The 22275-nt window shown below is 23.6% G+C and overlaps 1 protein-coding gene across 1 annotated transcript; it reads left to right on the top strand.

The window, feature by feature from the left end:
- Window positions 1-488: 488 nt before the first annotated feature.
- On the top strand, window positions 489-22061 carry PVVCY_0700440 (E3 ubiquitin-protein ligase, putative; the record flags this gene model as incomplete). Its single annotated transcript, XM_008628004.2, has 1 exon — window positions 489-22061. The coding sequence occupies one exon, from the start codon at window positions 489-491 to the stop codon at window positions 22059-22061; it is 21573 nt and encodes a 7190-aa protein (XP_008626226.1).
- Between the last annotated feature and the right edge of the window lie 214 nt (window positions 22062-22275).

Below are 22275 nucleotides of genomic sequence, written 5' to 3' on the forward strand. Positions count from 1 at the left end.
TAGAACGTTGAAAATTCCTCTCGTTTCTATTTATCTCATCTTTATATATATTTTTTCATTTTTGAATTGACAAATTAAAGCTCAATCACTTTTTATTACATTTTTAAACATTTATCCCTACATACACATGCTCGTATTTTTTGAGAGAGAAATATTTCTGTGTGAATCCTCACGCTTCATATTTATATAATATTATACACGTATATACATATTATCATAATCATAAGTACATCCATCAATTTTTCATGTAATATTTATTTAATCCGTCCATTAATAGTATAGTACTCGTTTTGTCGTTTTAATACTCTTTTTTAATAGCTTACAAAATATTACATATATTTAGTGTATTGTTTGCGACCCTCTTGTAACACTATTTTTAAGGACGTGGCCATGTATTAATTTGTAGCTTCCTATAATATATCGAAGATTTATTTTATACACTTTAAATATTTAACTTGTTTTATTATTTTCTAAATTATGAGTAAACAATGAAAATCCAACTTCCCAAAGATGACAATTATATTTTGATGCTCGACAAAATTAGTAAGGAAGAAAAATTTTTTATACACATCTTATCAACATGTAATAATGAAGCTCTACTAAACCATTTAGTTCCATTTGTTGAATGGGTATGGGTTAAATCAGATTTAATTGCATGGGCCCCTGTATTAAATAGGTTTGATGATTTACTACAAAAATATATTATCCATAATAAGCTAAACAAAAAAGAAGAAAATGCTGCTAATCAAGAGACAAATAATGTAAATGTAGAAAATGGAAATATCAATACAAACGCAACGTGCCCAGATGATTCATTTATACCATCAGACGAATTAGTAGAAGAAATTTTAAGATTTACTTATTGTATATTAGATAATTGTCTTAACAAATCTAAATATAATTCTTTAGATCATTTATTAGCATTACTATGGTGTTTTAATCCAAAGATATCAATTTTATCAGCTGATATTTTAAATATTTATTATCTATTTATAAAAAAAACTAAAAAAAATGAAAACAAAATAAACGAAATAATAAGCTCCTTATCAGCATTAATAAATATACCAGTTCCAAACTTTTTACATCCATATATAAATATAGATATTGGTAATATAAATGACAACAATTATATATCAGGAATAATATTATATTATTTACATGATTTTAATGATAAAAAATATATGAATAATATTTATTCTAAAATAGAAAATAAACAACTTTTAGATTTAATAAATTATAAAGAAATTGATTTAAATAAAATTACATTAAATATCGATGATAATGAAATTAATTTTACATCTATATTTCCAAATCAAGTTAGTTACAATGATTCTAAAGATGTACTTCAAAATGCTTATGATCAAATTGTGAATAAATATAATATTAATGAAAAAAAAAAATTTGATTTAAGACATAAATTAAGAATATATATAGGATTAATATGCCCAAAATATAGAAAACAATTATTTAATCTTAGATATTTAATTATTTGTGGATCCTTATCAATTAATTCGATACTATATACACAAATTATTCCTGGTAATAATATTTTTATACAAGAAATATTATATATATTAAAATATCATAAATATATTAATAATAAAACTTTATCTATTATATTTGATTTATTAACAACGGCTATTGAATCACATATACATTATAAAGTAGTTTCAGATATATTGGGTCTTAGATTGCATAGTGGTTTATTTATTAGCGTTCTTAAATATTATCTTAATTATTTTCTATCACCTTATGTTATACAAAAAAATATATGTCCCTTATATATTATGAAAGAAAGTGAACAAGAAATATACAGTATAAACCATATTAATCAGTTATATATAAATAAGTCTCAAAATTATATTAATCCTAATCTACAGTCACAAAATAATTATCTTTTCCAAAACAATCAATCTCCTCAAATAAATATGTACGAACCAGGATCAGAAATTTTATCTAATAATAATTTAAGAGATCCTATAGAATCATATAATGAATCTCCTGAAAATGCTATGTCATCTTCAATTTTATCAAATTTAAATTCTTCTGATCTATCAATTATATCCCCATCAAGATCTTATATAAATAGAGAAGTTGAATCTTTTCTAGAAAATAATAATGTTCTACATAATCCAAACCAATTAATCAACACACACAATCATGAAACGTTTAACGCAACAGACCAAGCCCAATCACAATTAAATACTAACCAAGTTGAAAACAATCAATTGATAATTAGTAATAATATAAATGATATTTTTAATCCAAATAATGAACAAAACGTATCTCATATTTCAGCTAATAATGAAAATGAACAAGTTGATGAAACAAATTTTGAAAATTATATAAGCGAAGATGTAATAATAGATAATATAAAAAATTGTAAAAAAAATGGAGAAAATGAATTTATAAAGGTTACAAAAAAATATTTCAAAGATTATAAAAAACAAAAAAAAAAAATATCAATGATGTTACAATTATTAACTTTATATCATACATGTATAATGGAACCATGTCCTATTTTGACAATAGCACAACAAAATACTTTGAAGTCATTCCCTTTATATTTACAAGATAGTTATACAGTTAATTTACCTATAGTACATTTATTACTAAGGATAATGGAAACATTACTAGATTTTACACCAAACTTTTATTTTACTGAAAAAAATGAAGATGAATTATATAAAGTATTATTATACCGTTTTCAATATGAAATATTTATGATATCAGATTCTTTTTATCACATGAATAAAAATGATATGTTAAAATATTATTTTACTCCATTCTCTTATGAAAAATATGATCAAACATTTATTGAAGCAGAAGACGTAGATAATTATATACAGAACAAACTCATTAACCAATATAATAATAATCCTACAATAAATGAGAATAACATTTTCCAGCCATTTATTACCCCTAATAATAATATGGAAATTGAAATTCCAAAAAAAAGTGAAGATTTGTCTCAACAGGAAGTAAAAAATTATGATACCATATTTTCTATAAATAATTCAAGCTTAAGAAATATTTTTGAAAAATACGATATTAATATGGAAACATCAGAAGAAATAATATTAAATAGATTTACATTTTGGATGAAATTACATATATATAATGAAAGAATAAAAATTACAAAAATAATTATAAAGGCTTTAAATTTGGCTTTAAAAGGATATTCACCAACAGATACATTAATTGATATATTTACTAACAATTATATATCAGTAAAAATAATTAAATATATATTAAAATATCCATATAAATTTGGTTTATGTATATATGGATATATATTAGGATTTATATATGAACATATTTATGAAGATCCAACAATATTATCTACCTTATTAAAAGAGGGAATATTAAATGCTATGTTAAATAGTATAAATGAAAATAATTTTAAAAATGAAACGGTTCTAATTTATGTACCATCTTTATTATCCCTTATGTTTATACATAGTATTGGAAAATCTGCTATGAAAAAATTGGGATACAGTCCTATATATAATCTATTTTATTTTGTACTAAAAAAAGATTATTTTTTTTATGATCGATTTGGTGATATAGCTGTTTCAATTGGAAATATTGCAAATGAGTTAGAAAATTATGGATTTACGATGAAAGATTTTGTAACTTTCCATATTATGTTATTAAAAGAATTATATTTTGAAGGTATAAATTTAGGATATTGGAAATGTATAGACTATAATTATTTAGAAAAACATGTTGAGCAATTTTTAAAAAAACCAAATGATATCAAATTAAATGATTTAAATATAGATAAATATAAACATCGTAAAGATAATTTCTTTTTCGATAGATTATCAATTGTTTGTAGATGCATTTTATCATATATGAAAGGATCATGGGTAAAAGCATTTATTAAATTAAATGGATTAAAAATATTAATGTCTTTTACTAATATTATTAGTCTCCCTCCTAATTATTTAAGTATTTTTGAATACCATCCTATTTATTCATTTATTTTAAAGATATATCTATACACATCATTTAAAAATATGTGTAATCAGTTTTTATACCCCCTATACAATTATACTAACTTTTTACAATATGCTCAATACATTAATCTAATTTTTAAGGGCGAACTTTGCTTTGATCTGGGAGAGAATATAGTTGTTGTCAAGCAGTCTGAAATTAAAAAATTCGAAGCAAATAATGTAAACATTAACGATGTAACCCCAGAATTTCATTTTAATAAGTTGCAAAATCATGATTTGTCTCAAACCAGTTTTATTTCGGGACCCTTTATCGATAGAAACAAAATGATTTTACATTGTATCACTCATTTGTTTAACATATTATATTTTTTGATCGCTGCATATGCAGATACAAAAGGATTATATGCTAATGAAGATAAATTATATGAAACTACAGAATTATCAAATAAAAAAGTTTTAGAAATATTTTCAGATATACTTATAACTATAGAAAGTGTATATGATTTTTATTTTAATTTATATTTTTATCAAACAAACGACTTATCAAATAATGTTTCTTTACAATCAAAAGATAAAGTATCTATACATGAACATATAAAAAGGAAACTTCGAATAAATCAAAATAAATCAGACTATTTGTTATATAACTTATTTTGCTCAACTCGTTCATTATTTTGTTATTCAGTAAATAATAATGCTTATGAATTAAATAATAATCAAATAAAAACACATCTAATATATGACATAGATCAAAATGACTATAAATTAACAGATCATTTAAAATTACTAGAAAATGATGATAATGTTTATAAAGCTATTTATAAATATACATTTTCTCAAGTCTTATTAGAGTTTAATTCATTTAATCATAAAAATTGTAAAACCCCTTCAGAAATTGTTGCACACAAGAAGAAAGAAAAATCAAAATTTAAAAAATATTTTCCTTCCTTCTACAATTCAGAAAATAAAACGAAGAAAAATAACACAACCAGTGATCCTACCATTTTGCCTACTAATAATAGTGCTCTCAACGATTTAGAAAGTAATAAAAATTCTGAAAATAAAAAATTGAGTCGGGAAGACATTTTAAAAATATATTACACATGTATGAATCAATCTAAACAAGGCAATACAAATGGAAATGAACAAAATGATGTAAAGCAAAAAAGTGAAAAATATAATGATTACTATATCAATGACGAAAATGTTAATATCCATACTAGCTATCCTTATCAATCAAAATATGTTATGTGTGAATCCTTAAAATCTTTGCTTGTAATTATCAAAAGTTTTTTTGTTATGTTAAATATGTTGTGCCACTCAAAACAAGCCAAATTAAAAAGCAATTCCAGTTATATATACTATAATATAATTCAGCAAAAACATTTACTATGTATTATTCGATGCTTAACAAAATGTATGTTGAATGTACCTTTAGTTTCTAAGCCTATTCATGAAAATTCTTGTATCGGTTCAAACTCTCTATATAATATATTATCTGATCATATAACATTAGAAAAAATGAATTATTTAGATAACAATTGTAGTAACGAGTGCACTAACTTTTTTACTGAGGATATTTATGGAAATGGGTCAGAAAATGGATTAAAAAATAGCGGAAAAAACTTTCAAAATAATAAACAAAATTTTAATATCTATGATTATTCTTATACACCATATATTAATTTTCATACTCAAAAAATTGATCCATTTTATCCAGAATATTTTTATATGGAAGATATATTATTTAAAAAATATAACCTTAATTTTTTTGGAACTAAAGTTGTGCCAAATAAAGATCTTATGAGCACAGAAGGGGCAAATGAAGAGGCAATTTTTGAGGCAAACAATTCTGAAAACTGTAATTATAATAATACCAATATGAATAGGCAAAATAACAACATCATAGATCAAACAATAAAAAGTAACTCCAATTATAAATTAAGTGACTATAATAAAGTTCACATATGCACAATTACATCCGATTCTTACAATGCTAACTCTATACCTAATGTTTCATTTAACGATATAGATAATATGAATGACATGAATACTCAAAACAATAGTAACCAATTTGCCAGAGGAACAGGTATTGCCATTAGCTCAATTAATGGCTGTAGAAAAACGCCGCTTTTTAATGACGATCGAAGTTGCAATATAAATAATAATAAACGATTTGGTAATAATATAAATAGCCATAATGATTCTAAAAAATGTTCAAATGAAAATAAAATGGAAAAAGTCAAAATAAATATAAATAGTTATACACCTATAAAAACAGTTAAATATATTTCAGAATTAATAAATACATTACATAAATTATTATCAGATAGTAAATTAGAGTTTGTTAGTTATTTTTACTTTTTAGATTTATTATATAAAGTTGGAACATTTGATTTTATTTTCAATATGTTTAACTATTTAATGAGTGTATATATATCTTTACTAGCTATATATTTTAAAAAAATGAAAAATGAAAAGAATCCAAATTTTTACTCTAATTTTACAAGCTATATACCTATACATATAAGTAAAAATTATACTTGTACTAATACTTATTTTGTAAGATATGTAATAAGATTAATGCAATATTTTGCAAAATCAGATATAAATACAATCAAAATATATATGGAAATAACTATAAAAAGTATAAATACATTTTTAGACTTTTTTATGAATATAATAAGTATTGGAAAGTTTAATGTAATTTTCTTTACCTCAAAAATGTTACACCCCTTTACAAAATTAAATCGATCATATGGAAAACCCAACAATAAACATGAAAAAAAAACAAGTCCCCAAGATAATGAAGATAATCCTGATGATAGTCAAAATCCTCACTCTTATTCAAATAAAGATGATCATAATTCAAATGCAAAAATAAAAATAAATGGATCTAGAGATTTTATTACTACAACAGATGGAAATGGAGAAAAAAATAGTTTTATCCAAAATAAAAATAACACACGATTTACCAATAATAAACAAAATTATAAAAATAAAAAAGAAGACGAAAATATTAGAAAGGAAGATGAAAGTAACAAAAAAGATGATGAGAATGATAAATATTTTACTTATAATAATAATTTTTCATTTACCTTAGATTATTTAGATGTAATTAATACAATCAGATCAGTGAAATGTGATATAACAAATAATATCTTTATGTGGTTAACATATATTAACAGTACTAGTGTAAAAATAAATAATTTAGGAAAAAATAATATATATATAAATTTTAACAATAATATTATTTTTGGATTTTTAAAAATAATACTAAAATTTATCTACCATTCTATTGATACCGAACCTAAGCTTTTAGAATTTTGGGGAAAGGAACAAATGAAAGATAAAAAATTTACAGGAAATAAAGAAAAAGATAAAGAGATGTATAATTATCCAAATATTGATATATTACAAGAATTAAAATTAATGGGCTTTGATGAAAAAAATATTTATGATTCATTAAATTGTTCAGGAACAACTGATTTATACTCTACACTAAACTATTTAGATAAAACACGAGAAAAAGATAATCCATTTTCTTTAAAAACTGAAAAAGGAGATACATCATCTCATAATATAAATAAAGAAAATAAAATACCTTTCTATTATGGATCTGATGAAAATAGTAGTGATGGAAATTCGACAAATCATAATAGAAGTAGACGAAATAATCGATCCGAAGATGCATTTAGATTAAATTCATTTATTGACAATATGCAATCACTATCAGAAAATAATGCAGCTATAAATCGTGTAGAAAATAACAATATAGAAGGGTTTGATACAAATTCTGAAAAAGTGCCCGAAACAGATAATGGAAAAAAAAGTAATAAAAAAAATGAACAAAATAATAATATGCTCTATAAAGAAGATAAATATGTTTTAGGAAAATATCCTTTCATGTATGAAATATTAAAAGAAGCAAAAGAAAAAGGAAAACATGCAAGACTACATTATTTTGAAACTATTATGGATCCATATAATAAAAAGAATATGATCTTTTATATACAATATTATTTAAAATTATTGAAGAAGAAAATATTCCTTTCATATAATGAAAATAATATAATTAAAAAGTTTTGGAACGATGAAAAATATTTAATACTTAAACAATATATATATAAATACATATTTAATATGCTTATAAATATAATGATTACAATTCCATATAATGAATTATCATTTATGAATCTATACCTAAGTTTTCTAGTCATAGACATTGATAAAAAATCAGTTAAACTATTTTTAGATCAATATAAAAAAACAATACATGATAAAAATAGTAATAAAAGTAGAATATTTAATCATCAAGATGTTAAAATTATTATTTTATATTATTTTATTGAAAATATTTCAAAAAAAATTAAAATGCTAAAAAATGATGAATCATTCCCATTCGAACCATTTTACCATTGTAATCATTTATTTATGTACTTTAATAAAAAAAAAACAAAAAATGAAAAAAAAAGTGAAAAAGCAAAGAAAGGAACAACAAATCAAACACACAACCCTCTCAATAATATGACCCACTCAAATAGCAATGAAACTAATCCTAATACTTCTCTAAATAATCCTACAAATAATATAGACATTACTAATACTACTTCAAATGAAAATAATCAAAATCAAAGAAATAATTCCGTCAACAATCGTCCCGAAAATTATCAGCATGGCGATTATGACACAAGCAATCATAGTGATGATAATATGGCAGAATCGAACTTACAAAATAGTAAAATAAATAATGAAGAAATAAATAATCAGCAGAAAACTAATATTACAACCAATGCAGATCTAAATAAACAAAGTAATGATGTGAAATCCTCATTATATGGAATGAAATATATCAAAGGGGATATGGATATAATATATCAATCTCAAAGAGATATGGAAATATATTCTTACCATTTCTGTTTGTACATGCTATACTTTACTCTTTTTAATATTATAAATAAATATAGTCTAGCCAAAAATATTATTCTACATATAGATAGGAATATAATAGATTACTGTATTTTTTTTATACAAAAATTTAATATATCATATTTAAAAAGTGTAGAAAATAGTGTTAATCACTTTTTAACAGAACAAAATGAATTACCAACTATGCTTCAAAAAAAAACAGCTAGCAATTCACAAATGTTAATAAATAAAGATACTCTAAATGTAAGTAATACAGAAATATGCACAAATTGTGATAATAATTTAGCCAAAAATAACAAAAAAAAAAGAAAATACAATAAAATACATACATGCGGGCAACCTGATGAAAACACAAATTGTACTGGGTGTGCTAAACAAATCAATAACTCTATTAATACTGCCATGCAAAATATAAATGATAATGAACAAGAAAATATTTCTCATGATCCAACACATACTAATGAATATATCAACAATAGCCAAATAATAAGTGCTATGAAAAACGAAGAAAATAGCAATGAAAGTAATATATTAAATTATGATGAGCAAATAAACCAAACAAATGAAACGAACAATTTTGAAGATAAAAAAATAAATATAATGTATAATAAAGGACTAGTTGTAAATCAATCTATAAAAACAAATAACATGTTAATACCTTATTGGAATTTTCTCGATGTAGATAATTCTGAATATAATCAAAAAAACGCTATTAATAATTCATCATTAGAAAATGAAGAAAATAAATTTATTTCATTATATTCCAAACCACCATGTTTTTACACACCTTTATTTATGTGCTTATATAAAATAATTATTAACTATTCATTATACAATTTTAATGATAAAAATAAAAAATTATTTAAAAAAAAAAAAGAAGAAAATTTAAATGAAGAAAAATCATTTTATTCAACAAATATAGGAACAGATGGTACTACTCTTAAAACAGAAAAAAATTCTATAATACATAAAGATAACTTACTTTTTACTAAAACTGAAAAAATTAACAATTTCAATGATAAAAGAAATTCAAATAATAATATAATATTTGATATGGCATTATCTCTATCAAACCAAATCAATGCAAATAATAATGGCATAAATATTTCGCAGAAATTGAATATGGAAAATATAAGATTTATATCTTCAGAAAAACAACATAACATAATAAAAATATGTATCGATACATTACATTTCTTTAAAGGATATAATTCACAACTTTGTTTAAGTATTTTACAAATTATAGAATATTTAACGACTACTTATAATAATGTTGTATTTTTACTCTCCTATCGACCTCCAAATGTGTATAAACATTTTAGAGAAGTTTTTGAAATTGAAGAAAGGAAGAAAGCTAAATTGGCATATAGTACCAATACTAATAATTGTTTTGAAAAAATAAATAAATCAGAAAATGATATAAAAAATAACACAGAATACGGTTTAACAGATATTCATAAGATAGGCCAATTTAAAAAAGAAAAAAATATTGAAGGTGAAAATGAAAGTAGTAGTAATAATATTTCAGAACTTGATATTAATGAATTAATATTACAAAATATGTGTCAAAGTAGTTTAGGAATTCTTCTAACAATATCAAAACATGCAAAATTTAAAGATATGCTTATTATACTTATAAATATATTAATTCAATGTTTTACAGACAATTATGTAATAATGAATAAAATAGAATATAGCTTGAAATCATATTTCTTATGTCATGGAATACCAGTTAAATGCTTCATGAAAAAAAATGATTTAAAATCAATAAAGAATAATGATTTTATAAATGCATTAGGAGTATCTTTGAGTGAATTAAATGAAGCTTTATATCCATTTATATTTAAAAATCCTCAATTATATGAAGAAATATTAACTAGCTTATGTTTCTTTCCCAATCTAAAATATGTTAAAAATCCAAAAAAAGATAAATATGAAGATATTATGAATACCTCAGTTAATGTTTCATATGACCCAAGTATTTTAATAAATTCCGATTTTGATTCTGGCAAAAATTTTCATGAAAAAAATTCAAATATAGATTATATTAATAATAATGAAATTGAGGATTTACTTGAAAAAAGTTGTAAAAATCAATATTATTTAAATTGTTTACCAATACCAGAAAATATAAAATCTATTTATATGTTATCAGACATAGCTAATAGTACAAAATGTCTAAAAAAATATTATATGAAAAATAATTTTTATAATTTTTATATATTAGCAACATTGATAGATTTCCTAAACTTGTTCACTATTATTCAAAGTAAAACAAGAGTAACAAAATTAAATGAAAAAGAACAAAGACTTAAATTTAATCAAAAATTAATGGAAATATATGGAAATGATGTTGATTTTGATAATGAGTTAGATTATAAAGTTATGTATCCATTTGCCTTAACTGCTGATAACTTACTTTTTATTATTAATTTAATTTTCAAAACATTTAAACATTTAATTGTTTACTTGATTAAAATGCCACCATTTAATCAAAAAATTATTAAAACATTTATTCAACCAGATAATACTCCTATCAATAAAGGAGATAATTTATACACTACTGATAATACACCTTTCAATAATGGAATTGAAAAATCAAGTCACATGGGAAATAATATAAATAATAGCGGGTCAAAGGATAATAAAATTTGTTCGATTCAGCAAAATAGTACTAATTTGCTTTTTACAAAAAATAAAAATGTAAGTACCACATCTCATATTAATAACTTGGGCAATAATATGATAGCGAAAAAAAATATTTACGAAACCAAAACAGAAACAGAAATAACAAGACCAGATTCCATAAATTCATATAAAGAAATATCTGAATATTATTTACAAAATTATATGCAACTATTTTCTATTTTTGATGCATCTAAATTAAGTTTTAGAAGTTGCCTATTCCCCTTTTTATCGGATAACACAAATATATCAGATATTAATAAACAATCTAATAATGATAAAAATAGTATAAATAATCCAGATCAAACACAAACAAATAATTACAATAATATAGCTTTTACACCATTTTTAATATTTTTATTTAAAAGAATATTACCTCAATTTATTTGTATGAGCAATCCTATTATATATAGCCCCTATTCATTTAGCAATTTTGAAAAAAAATTCACAAACAATATAGATATTTACTATGCATCACTAAATAATAATGAGTCTAAAAATATGGCATATATAAAACATATATTTAATTTTGTTCAGTTAATTTTTGATATTCATAATTCTAATTATGATATTCATAAAAAAGTAGTACTTGAAATTGTCCACTTATTAAAAATTTATTCAAATTTTCAAAAAAAAAAAGATATCATTAATAATAGTGCATTCACAACAGTAATGAGTGTTTTCTCAAATGCCATAAGTTCATTACTTTTTAAATTAATCAATGAAGATCAAAATGTTAAAATTGAAAAAAACTCAATAGTAGTTGAAGATAAACAAATATTAAAAAATACAAAGAACTTATCAAAACTTTTAGATTCTCTTGTAAAGATTGAAAAAAATACAAAAGCTAACAATGAGAATGATGATGATAAACTTTACCAACATGGAAGAAGAAGTAGTATTGGAAGCATCAAAAAATATGTCATCAAAAGTAGTGGAGGAAATAAAAAGGGAATTGGCGAAAATCCAGATGATAATAAAGAAGAGGAAGAAACAGAAAAAGTGTTTGCATATAGTAAAGAACAATTAGTACTATTTAGAAATTCATTATGCAATTTGTTAAATAAATTAGATTATGGAAAAGATGATTTTGTAAATACCGCAACATCTATTATACGATCTTTATCTGTTTTGACATCATCATCAATTATGGGACATCCTATTAAAAGTCCAAATATAAACTCTCATATGATAAAATTGAATAAAATAAATAATGCTCAAAAAAAGAAAAATGATAATAAAATAAAAAGAAATAAAAGAAGAAAAAATATATCATCTTCTACATTTTTAAATCCATCATATATTAGATTTAGATCAGATTCAAGTAATGAAAATTCAGATTCTTCAGATATTTCTTATTCAGAAGGCTCAGATGCATCTCATGAAGAAAATTTTATATTCGGAGATGAAGACGATGAAGATGATAGTAATAATGATGATGATATCCAATACGAATATGAAGAAGAAATGGATGATGATTATATAGATGAAGATGATGAAATAGATATAGATAATGAAGAAGAAGATACTGAGGACGATGAAGAAGATGATAATAATCATGCCCATGGTAGAAATGAAGATATATTTAATGAAGGAAATTATTATGACCAAGAAGTCGGAATCAGTAATAACAGAATTAATGCTAATACACCTCATGAAGATGATAGTGAAAGTCATAGCATAGATGATAACAATTTCGATGACGATGATGATGATGATGACGACGAAATTGACGACGATGAAATGGATGAAGATGATGATGACGAAATTGAAGTTATCGATGAAAATGATGACGATGAACTGGATGAAGATGATGATGATGATGAAGATGATGACGATGATGAACTGGATATTGAAGACGTTGATATAGATGAAGAAGATGATGAAGAAGATGATGAAGATGATGATGATGATGAAGATGAAGGGGAAGAAAATAGTCATGAGCATGATGATGATGATAATAATAATAGAGGTTTACATGTACATGCTTATTTAGTACAAGATAGTAATATAATAGATGAAGATCAGATATATGATCATTCTAATAATTTATTATTACCTCATGAAGTAGATGAAAATGAAGAAAACCTATCAAACATGGGAGATAATAATAATAATATAGTATCTAGATTAAATTTAAATTCAGATTCTAGTCATGATCTAGATGACGAACAAAGTGCTCATAGAATAAGAGAAATCGATGAAACAGAAGATGATACAGAAGATGATGATGAAGAAGACGATGAAGAAGATGATGAAGAAGATGATGGAGAAGATGATGAAGAGGATGATGATGATATTGATAATGATGATGAAGTAGATGATGATGAGGAAGAGGAAGAAATTGATGAAGAAGATGTTGAAGGAAATAATTGTACCTTTAGTATTAATCAAAATGATGATAATGGTATATCAAATAATAATAATATAGATTCAATTGATAATGAAATACATGTAGATAATTCATTATTAAATTGTAATGAAAATCAACATCAAATTTTAGATATACTATTAGAAGAAGATGGAGCTTATAACATTAATGATGATATAGATGAATATAATGATGATTATATTGATGATTGTGACCAAAATAATAAAAAGCAACACAGTATTTCTTTGGGTTTTATTGAATCGGCTAGAGATACAAAAAATGATGAAAGAGATATAAAAACGGAATATCCAAGCATGTCCAATAATCATCCAAATTCTTTAAACAATCTACTTAATCAAGCACAACATGATGATACATCAAAAGCTAACATTTTTACCAATCTAGTGCAAACTGATAAAATAAATAATACTGATCATGATACAACTAAAATGAAAATAGAAAATGATAATAATAATGCGATCATTAATAGTTACGCAAATCTAACAAGTGAAAGTAACATAAATAGTAATACACACTTGAAGGAAGGAAATGATGGAAGCAATAATAAAATAAACACCGGTGCATATTTATCTGGGGAAATTGACGAAAATGATGGTAACGTCGTATCGAATTGTAATGAAAATAAAATAAATGATGAGGAAGATGCTATTGATGTAGTACCAAAAACAAATGATAATTCATCAAATAATAATAATCTTAATAATGAATATGATATTAATTTAATCGATTTATATTATCATTTTTACAATTATAATAATAGAGATATTAACACAATGCTAAGTGAAAATAATAGTATAATGTATTTGAATGAAACTGGAAGAATACGTTCAACGTGTGAAAAAAATACAAATAATTTAATTACTACAGAAAATCAACAAAATGAAGTTGTTTCAACTGATAATGTTCCCAATCCATCATCTCTTAATGAAATGCCTGTATCCGAAAACATAATAGAACGCAGAGCCATGAATATTAATAATAATATTCCAAGTCGAATAAACAATTCACCAATCAATAGTACAAATATACTTAGCCTAATGAATCAACTTTGCTCTAACTTATTAACTATTAATAGAAGACGATCTGATCCAATAAATAATGCGATAACCACAACTTTACATTTACCAGATGGAGTGAGAAATAATGACAGCATAAGTAATGTCAACAGATTTGATATAAGTGGAAATATAATTAGTGGAAATAATGAGTCAAATCAAAATGGATTAACTTATTATCATATTAATTATGATAGAATGAATAACGTGATGGGACAAAATCCTTTTAATAATTTATCAAATAATAGACAAAATATAAATAATGCTAATACAAACAATAATATGAATAATACTAATAATAATCTAAGAAATTTATATAACAATATTAGAAATTATAATATAAGTGATAATAATTTAGCATCTATTCGAAACTTAAATTATTCTAATATGCGCAATTTTAGAAGCACTCCATCTATTGAAGATGACGCTCCAATTAATGACAACAATGATATGCCAAGATATGGTTCTAATATTTCTCAAGCTAACGAAATTGATGAAAATGCTAGAATTAATGGTGATGCTATTAGAGCTATCCCAATAACTGACCCAACAGATGCAGAAGACCAAATAGAAAACATCTCCCCTACTAATAATATCGATTCAAATAAATCTGAAAACAACATGAACAAAAATAAAAATGAACAGAATGCATCTGATATTGATGACAATGGAAAAAATTATAAAGACGATAAAAAAGATCCCAATAATAAGGATTCTAAAAAAGGAGAGAAATTTACTTTAATCGATTCAATCTTAGATAATGACAAGAAATTAAAAAGTGATATCTGTAATATAATGTATAACAGATTATGCAAATCTGTTCCAAAAGTTAACATTAATTTGCCATTTGATAATTTAGTAGAGGAAAAAAATAAAATTATAGACAAAATTCATAAGTCTATAGAAGAAAAAAAGAAAAAGAAAAATGAACTTCCAATAGATATTAAAAAAAGCATACTAAATGATGAAGAATCAGCTAAAGTTGATGATGCAATGTCAGGCATAAAACTTGAAGATCCTAGTGGCAATTTGACTGAAAATGTTACTAACTCACAAACCGAGGCACCACTCAATACGTCTATCAATAATGCTAATGAAATAGAGGATCAAACAAAAAAACAGTTAAACGTCGAAGCGCAAATCAACCAAGATAATATGAATGAATCACCAATTGGAAATATATTAGATAATCTAGATGATGACTTAGATCCTGAAGGAGACCTGACTCCACCATTTCTTTCAGAACCACAGCCAAACACAAATGACTTTAATAATTCTAATATAAATGATGCATATGGAGAAGTCACGCCAGAAGATGAAGAAGAAGACCCAGAGGATTATAAAACTATAAATTATGATGAACTATTTGATAGAATGCTAAAAATTGAATCGATATTTATAATTTGCTGTTCTTTAGGAATAAATGAAAAACAATTTTTTGAAATTATAAATGTTGATAGAACATTTCTTGTTGAACTTCCAACTAATTTAATAGAAGAAATAATATTTCAACATTTGAAAAATATAACTCTAAATAAAATAATTGAAAAGGAGCAAGAAAATATAAATAACGCCAAAAAAATAACAATAAAAACATATAAAAAATATCTAAAGTATAAAGAATTTATCAAATCACAAGAACAATCTTCCAATGTATTACCAGAAAACGAATCTAACGATGCGACAGCTACCCAAAATGAAACTGGCAATACTTTACCACCAACTGGAGAAACAAATAATGAAACAAATAAAGAACATGATGAAAATGTACGAATATATAATAGTATCAAAAAAAGCTATCTTGATGCATTACCTTCAAGTGTTAGATCCGAAATCAAAAAAAGAATTATCGGAAATAAAGGACAAAGAGCAGATTCTCAAGATGAAACAAATATAGCTTTTATAGAATCATTAACTTCAGATTTAAGGAGAGATGTTTTATCCTCAGCAAGTTTGAGATTTATAAGAACATTAACAGAAGAAATGATTGAAGAATCAAGAAATTTAAGATTTTCAGCATTGAATAACAGATATCCTAACATTTTAACAACAAGTAATCGACCAGCAAACGTTAGCCAAACTAATGAAAATAGTGATGCTCATGTGCAATCTAGCAATGCAAATGCAGAAAATAACGAAAATGCTGAAAATAATGAAAATGACGAAAATAATGAAAATAACGAGCATAGCGAAAATAGCGATAATGATGAAAATGATGAAGGCACTATAATTCCTATAGAAAATATAACCAATGTATTAGACAGAGATGAAAATGATGGAATGGTTATTATAAATGGTGATCACAACGAAGTAGATGAAAATGATGGAGATACTATTGTCATAAATGATATGAGAAATATGCCTATCTCTAGTAGATTAAGTAGAAGAGAAAGTTTACAGGGTAGATTAGCAAACTCGGTTTTCATAAATGCACCTTCAAATTTAAACAGTCATACAAATAATAATTTTAATGGTGTAAATGCCATAAACAGCATAATAATTAGTAGTAATGATAGAAGCCCAAGAAACAATCGAAATATGTTTTTCCCAGGAAACAGAAATAGTTTAAGTGGTAGACGAAGATTCAATATTCCAATAAGAAATTCTTTACCAAATATAAATAGAAATAATTTTATCAGAATAACTTATAATGATAATAATAATCCAATTATTATGATAAATACAGGTCATGAAAATTATGATAATATAGCAGTTTCGAGATTTCTTGACAACTTTTTAGGTTCAAGATCATCGGATATATCTATTCCGGGTATGGGCTTAGGAGCAAATAATAATATTAGAGGAAATTTTATCCCTATTCCTAACTCAATGAATGTAAATGATAATAATGATATAAATAATAACGCGAATAATGATAACAATCGAAGTGGTAACAATAATAATGAAATACACAGAATAACAAATGCAAATATAACAAACAATGGAAATAATTTTAACTTTAACTATGCTGATGGTACTAATATTAATCACCCAAGACAATTAAGAAGAAATGATAATAGAGCAAATAACAATAATACTAATAATGCTGATCATAATTATAATATAATGGGTGATGATAAATTATTAGAAAAAGAAGATAATGCTTCTCTCAGTAAATATTTAAAAAATTTATTCCCATCAAATAATAATAAACTAAATGATGACAAAGAAAATGATACTGCTTTATATGTATGCTTAGAAGAACCTGTTCCTTCTCAAGCTTTAATTGATATATGTAGATTATTATTTTTAAAAAAAGAAATAAATAAAAAAATTATGTTTACACTATTTTGTAATTTAATTTGTTCTTATCAAAAAACAAAATTATATACACTTCAATTATTTATGAATATATTATGGTCTGCATCTATAGATTTACATGGAAAATCAGATTCTCCAAATTATATAGCACTATCAAATGTAATTAATTTCCCACCAAAGATGTTATATCAAAATGTAAATAAAAAAACATTAGGATTATTTTCAGATAATTATTTTACTACATCTTATATATCAGCAGAAAGAGTTTTAGAACAAGTTCAATCTTTACTCATAACTATTCCACATATTACATCATTTTTCTCAATGGAATTAATACATCCTGCTTTGTTTATACCAAAAGAAATTGAACATAAAATAAAAAAGAAAAAGCAAAAAACAAATGATGGAAAAAGAGGAAGTATTGATGGATGTAGATCATTTTTAGATGAACTAGAAAGAAAAAGAGACAAATTAGAGTTAGATCAATTTGAAGATACAGAGGATGGTCGATTAAACGAATATAACGAAAATAATAAATTTGATCATATATCAAATAAAAATAATGAACAAAAAGAACAAGAAAATATTCCAGATGATGAAACAGCTATATTAGAATATGAATTGAAAAGAAAACGTCCTAAAATGGAAACACCCAAAACTGTTAACACAATGTTTACAAATAATATTATAAATTTGGAAAAATTAAATAATGATTATCCTATAAATATATTATTTAAACTATTAGATTCTTCTTTATATTTGACTTCGAAAAAATTAATAAGTCATTTATTATCAGTCATATATAACATTTTAATAAATTCTGCAAAAAAAGAATATGCATATGCAAACTTTACAAAATGGATATATGCCGAAAATTTACAATATATAATTACCAATGCAGAAGAACTCATACAAAATGATAATACAGATGCTAACGCATATGGCTCCGAAATAATAGCTAGCAACACAAATGGAAAAAATGAAAACAATGATAGTAATATAAAGGATAATCAAAACAATGAAGACAATAATGAAGGAAATGCTTATACATCATCGAATAAGGACAAAAAAGAAAAAGAGAAAAATTCCAACTTAAATGAATTCTATCATAATAATAATACAGCATCAAAAATTAATAAAGAACTATTATTAAATATAAAGAATATAAAACCAAATGAATTTGAAAAAAATGATTACACATTAAAACCATATTATTTATTAGAAATTATATCGATAAATGCAATATCCAATTTAAGTAAATTAATATGTAATTATAAAACAAACTTTTTATGGATAAATAGTAATAATAATTTAGAACAAGCACATAAACAAGATATTTCATTATTAATACAAATTGCTGTCATATTTTTTTCACATTATAAATTAAAACGACAAATTATCCAAACCTTAAAATATCATACACATATATTAATAAAAAGAATAATATATGATTTAAATAAGATTGTAAACTCTATTAATAATAAAACATTCAACTTATATTCAATTGATCATTCCGACAGTTTAGAACAAAAACTAATTGCATTGTATAGGGTAATTACAATATTGTTTAATGCACCTTCTGTAATTGACAGTTTAACGACCAAAAAACAAAAAAAAAATATTCCAAAACCTAATAGTGAAAATGAAAACTCTAAATTAGACAATCCAACAGATTCCAATTCTCAAAATAATAACCAAACACCCAACAATGAAACTTCTAATATTGCAAATGATAACACTGAAATTAATGATGCTACCTCAGAATCAAATAAAAAAAACAAACTCGAAAATGATGATGCTACTAATGAGAATGAAAATAATAAAATAAATGAAGAATCGAAATTTGATATATGCGCTGATTTTTTCCTTTCAATTAATATCGATTTATTATGGGAAGAATTTAATAAAACAATGCAGGTTATAAATAATTCCTTAATTGATAAAAATTATAAATTTAAATGTAATAATGAAACGAAGAATGAAAATATCGATCCTCAAAATAACAACTTTAACCTTCCTGATAAAAATATATTTTTCCATAATAATTTGGATAGCGACATAACAAAACATGAACAAAATGAAGGAGTAGAAAATTCTCAAAGAAATGAAAATGATCAAAATGATGAACAAGATGATGAAAAAAAAAAAGAAAATAGTGATGAACCACCTCCAACTATATTAAACTATTTATTACCTTTGATGGAAGCATATTTATTTATAGAAGAAGTTATACTTGTTTCACAATATAAATTACGAAAATTTAAAGATTTAGAAAAAAAAGTAGCTAACTTAAATATTGAAAGCATAAAAATAAATGAAAAACTAGCTTATGAAGATTATCCATTTTATATAAGTATATATAATAAAAAGAACATGAAACAAAATGATTACCATATGAACGAATTTGAAATGTTTAAAGAAAATTATTATGACGAAGAAAATGACCAAGATGAAAATAATGAATATATACAAATAAAACTTGAAGATCAAGGACAAATAAGTAATAGACATAAAAAATTAATACAATTTGTATATATAAATAGAAGAGTTATTAACAGTTTGATAAAACAAACACCTATATTATTACATCATAACTTTAAATCATTAATAAAATTAACTTCATCATGTATAAACTTTGAAAATAAAAGACTATATTTACGAAAAAAATTAAAATATTTAAAATCAGGAGCTAGAAGTGAGCCAATAAAATTAAATATAAGAAGAGAAAAAGTATTTACTGATTCATATTATCAATTAAGAAATAAATCAGGTAATGATTTAAAGGGAAAATTAGTAGTTACATTTAAAAATGAAGAAGGTGTAGATGCAGGAGGATTAACAAGAGAATGGTATTCCATTTTAGCTAAAGAAATATTTAATCCTAATTATGCCTTATTTTGTAGAGAAGGAGAAAAATGTGAATTTAATCATCCAAACCCTTTATCATATATTAATCCAGATCATTTACATTTTTTTAAATTTGTTGGGAAATTTATTGCTAAAGCTATATATGATGGGCAAGTTATTGATGCTTATTTCTGTAGATCTTTTTATAAACATATGCTTGGAAGAAAAATATTACCAGCAGATGCTGAATCAGTTGATCCTGAATTTTATAAAAGCTTAATACAAATATCACAATATAAATTAGAAGATTTAAATTTAGAAATTAATTTTAGTACTGAAATAGATGAATTTGGTAAAACGAAAATTATAGATCTAATACCTAATGGAAGAAATATACCTGTAACAGATGAAAATAAACATAAATATATCGAACTATTATGTGAACTAAAAGTTACAAATAGTATAAAAGAACAATTAGAAGCATTTATGGATGGTTTCAAAGAGCTAATACAACCTAAACTTATATCTATATTTGATGATAAAGAATTGGAACTATTAATTAGTGGTATACCAACTATAGATTTAAATGATTTAAAAGAAAATGTAGAATATCATAATTACACACCTAATTCTATTCAAATTATTTGGCTATGGGAAGTATTAGAAGAATTTGATGAAAATAAAAAAGCATCATTTTTACAATTTGTTACTGGAACAAGTAGAGTACCTTTAGGAGGATTTAAAAATCTAATGGGTATGAGAGGAGAACAAAAAATGATTATATACAAAGCTTATGGAGAAGATAGATTGCCAACTGCTCATACTTGCTTTAATCAACTTGATTTACCAGAATACTCTTCTAAAGAATGTCTAAGAAGTAAATTAATAAGAGCCATTATGGAAGGAAAGGAGGGTTTCGGATTTATTTAAACAATTCGAATGTTCTATGCATATACATATGTGTTTTATTTAAATTATTATCGAACTATGCAATATATATATATATTACTATTTTTATTATTCAAAAATATTTATAAATATATTTATTTTTATTTGTTTCATATTATTAATCTATATGCATATAAATTAAGTTATGTATTTTTTCCTACATGATAATAATCATTACTTTTGTATCGAAAAAGAC

The sequence above is a fragment of the Plasmodium vinckei genome (assembly GCF_900681995.1).
Source record: "Plasmodium vinckei vinckei genome assembly, chromosome: PVVCY_07".
Classification (NCBI taxonomy): domain Eukaryota; phylum Apicomplexa; class Aconoidasida; order Haemosporida; family Plasmodiidae; genus Plasmodium; species Plasmodium vinckei.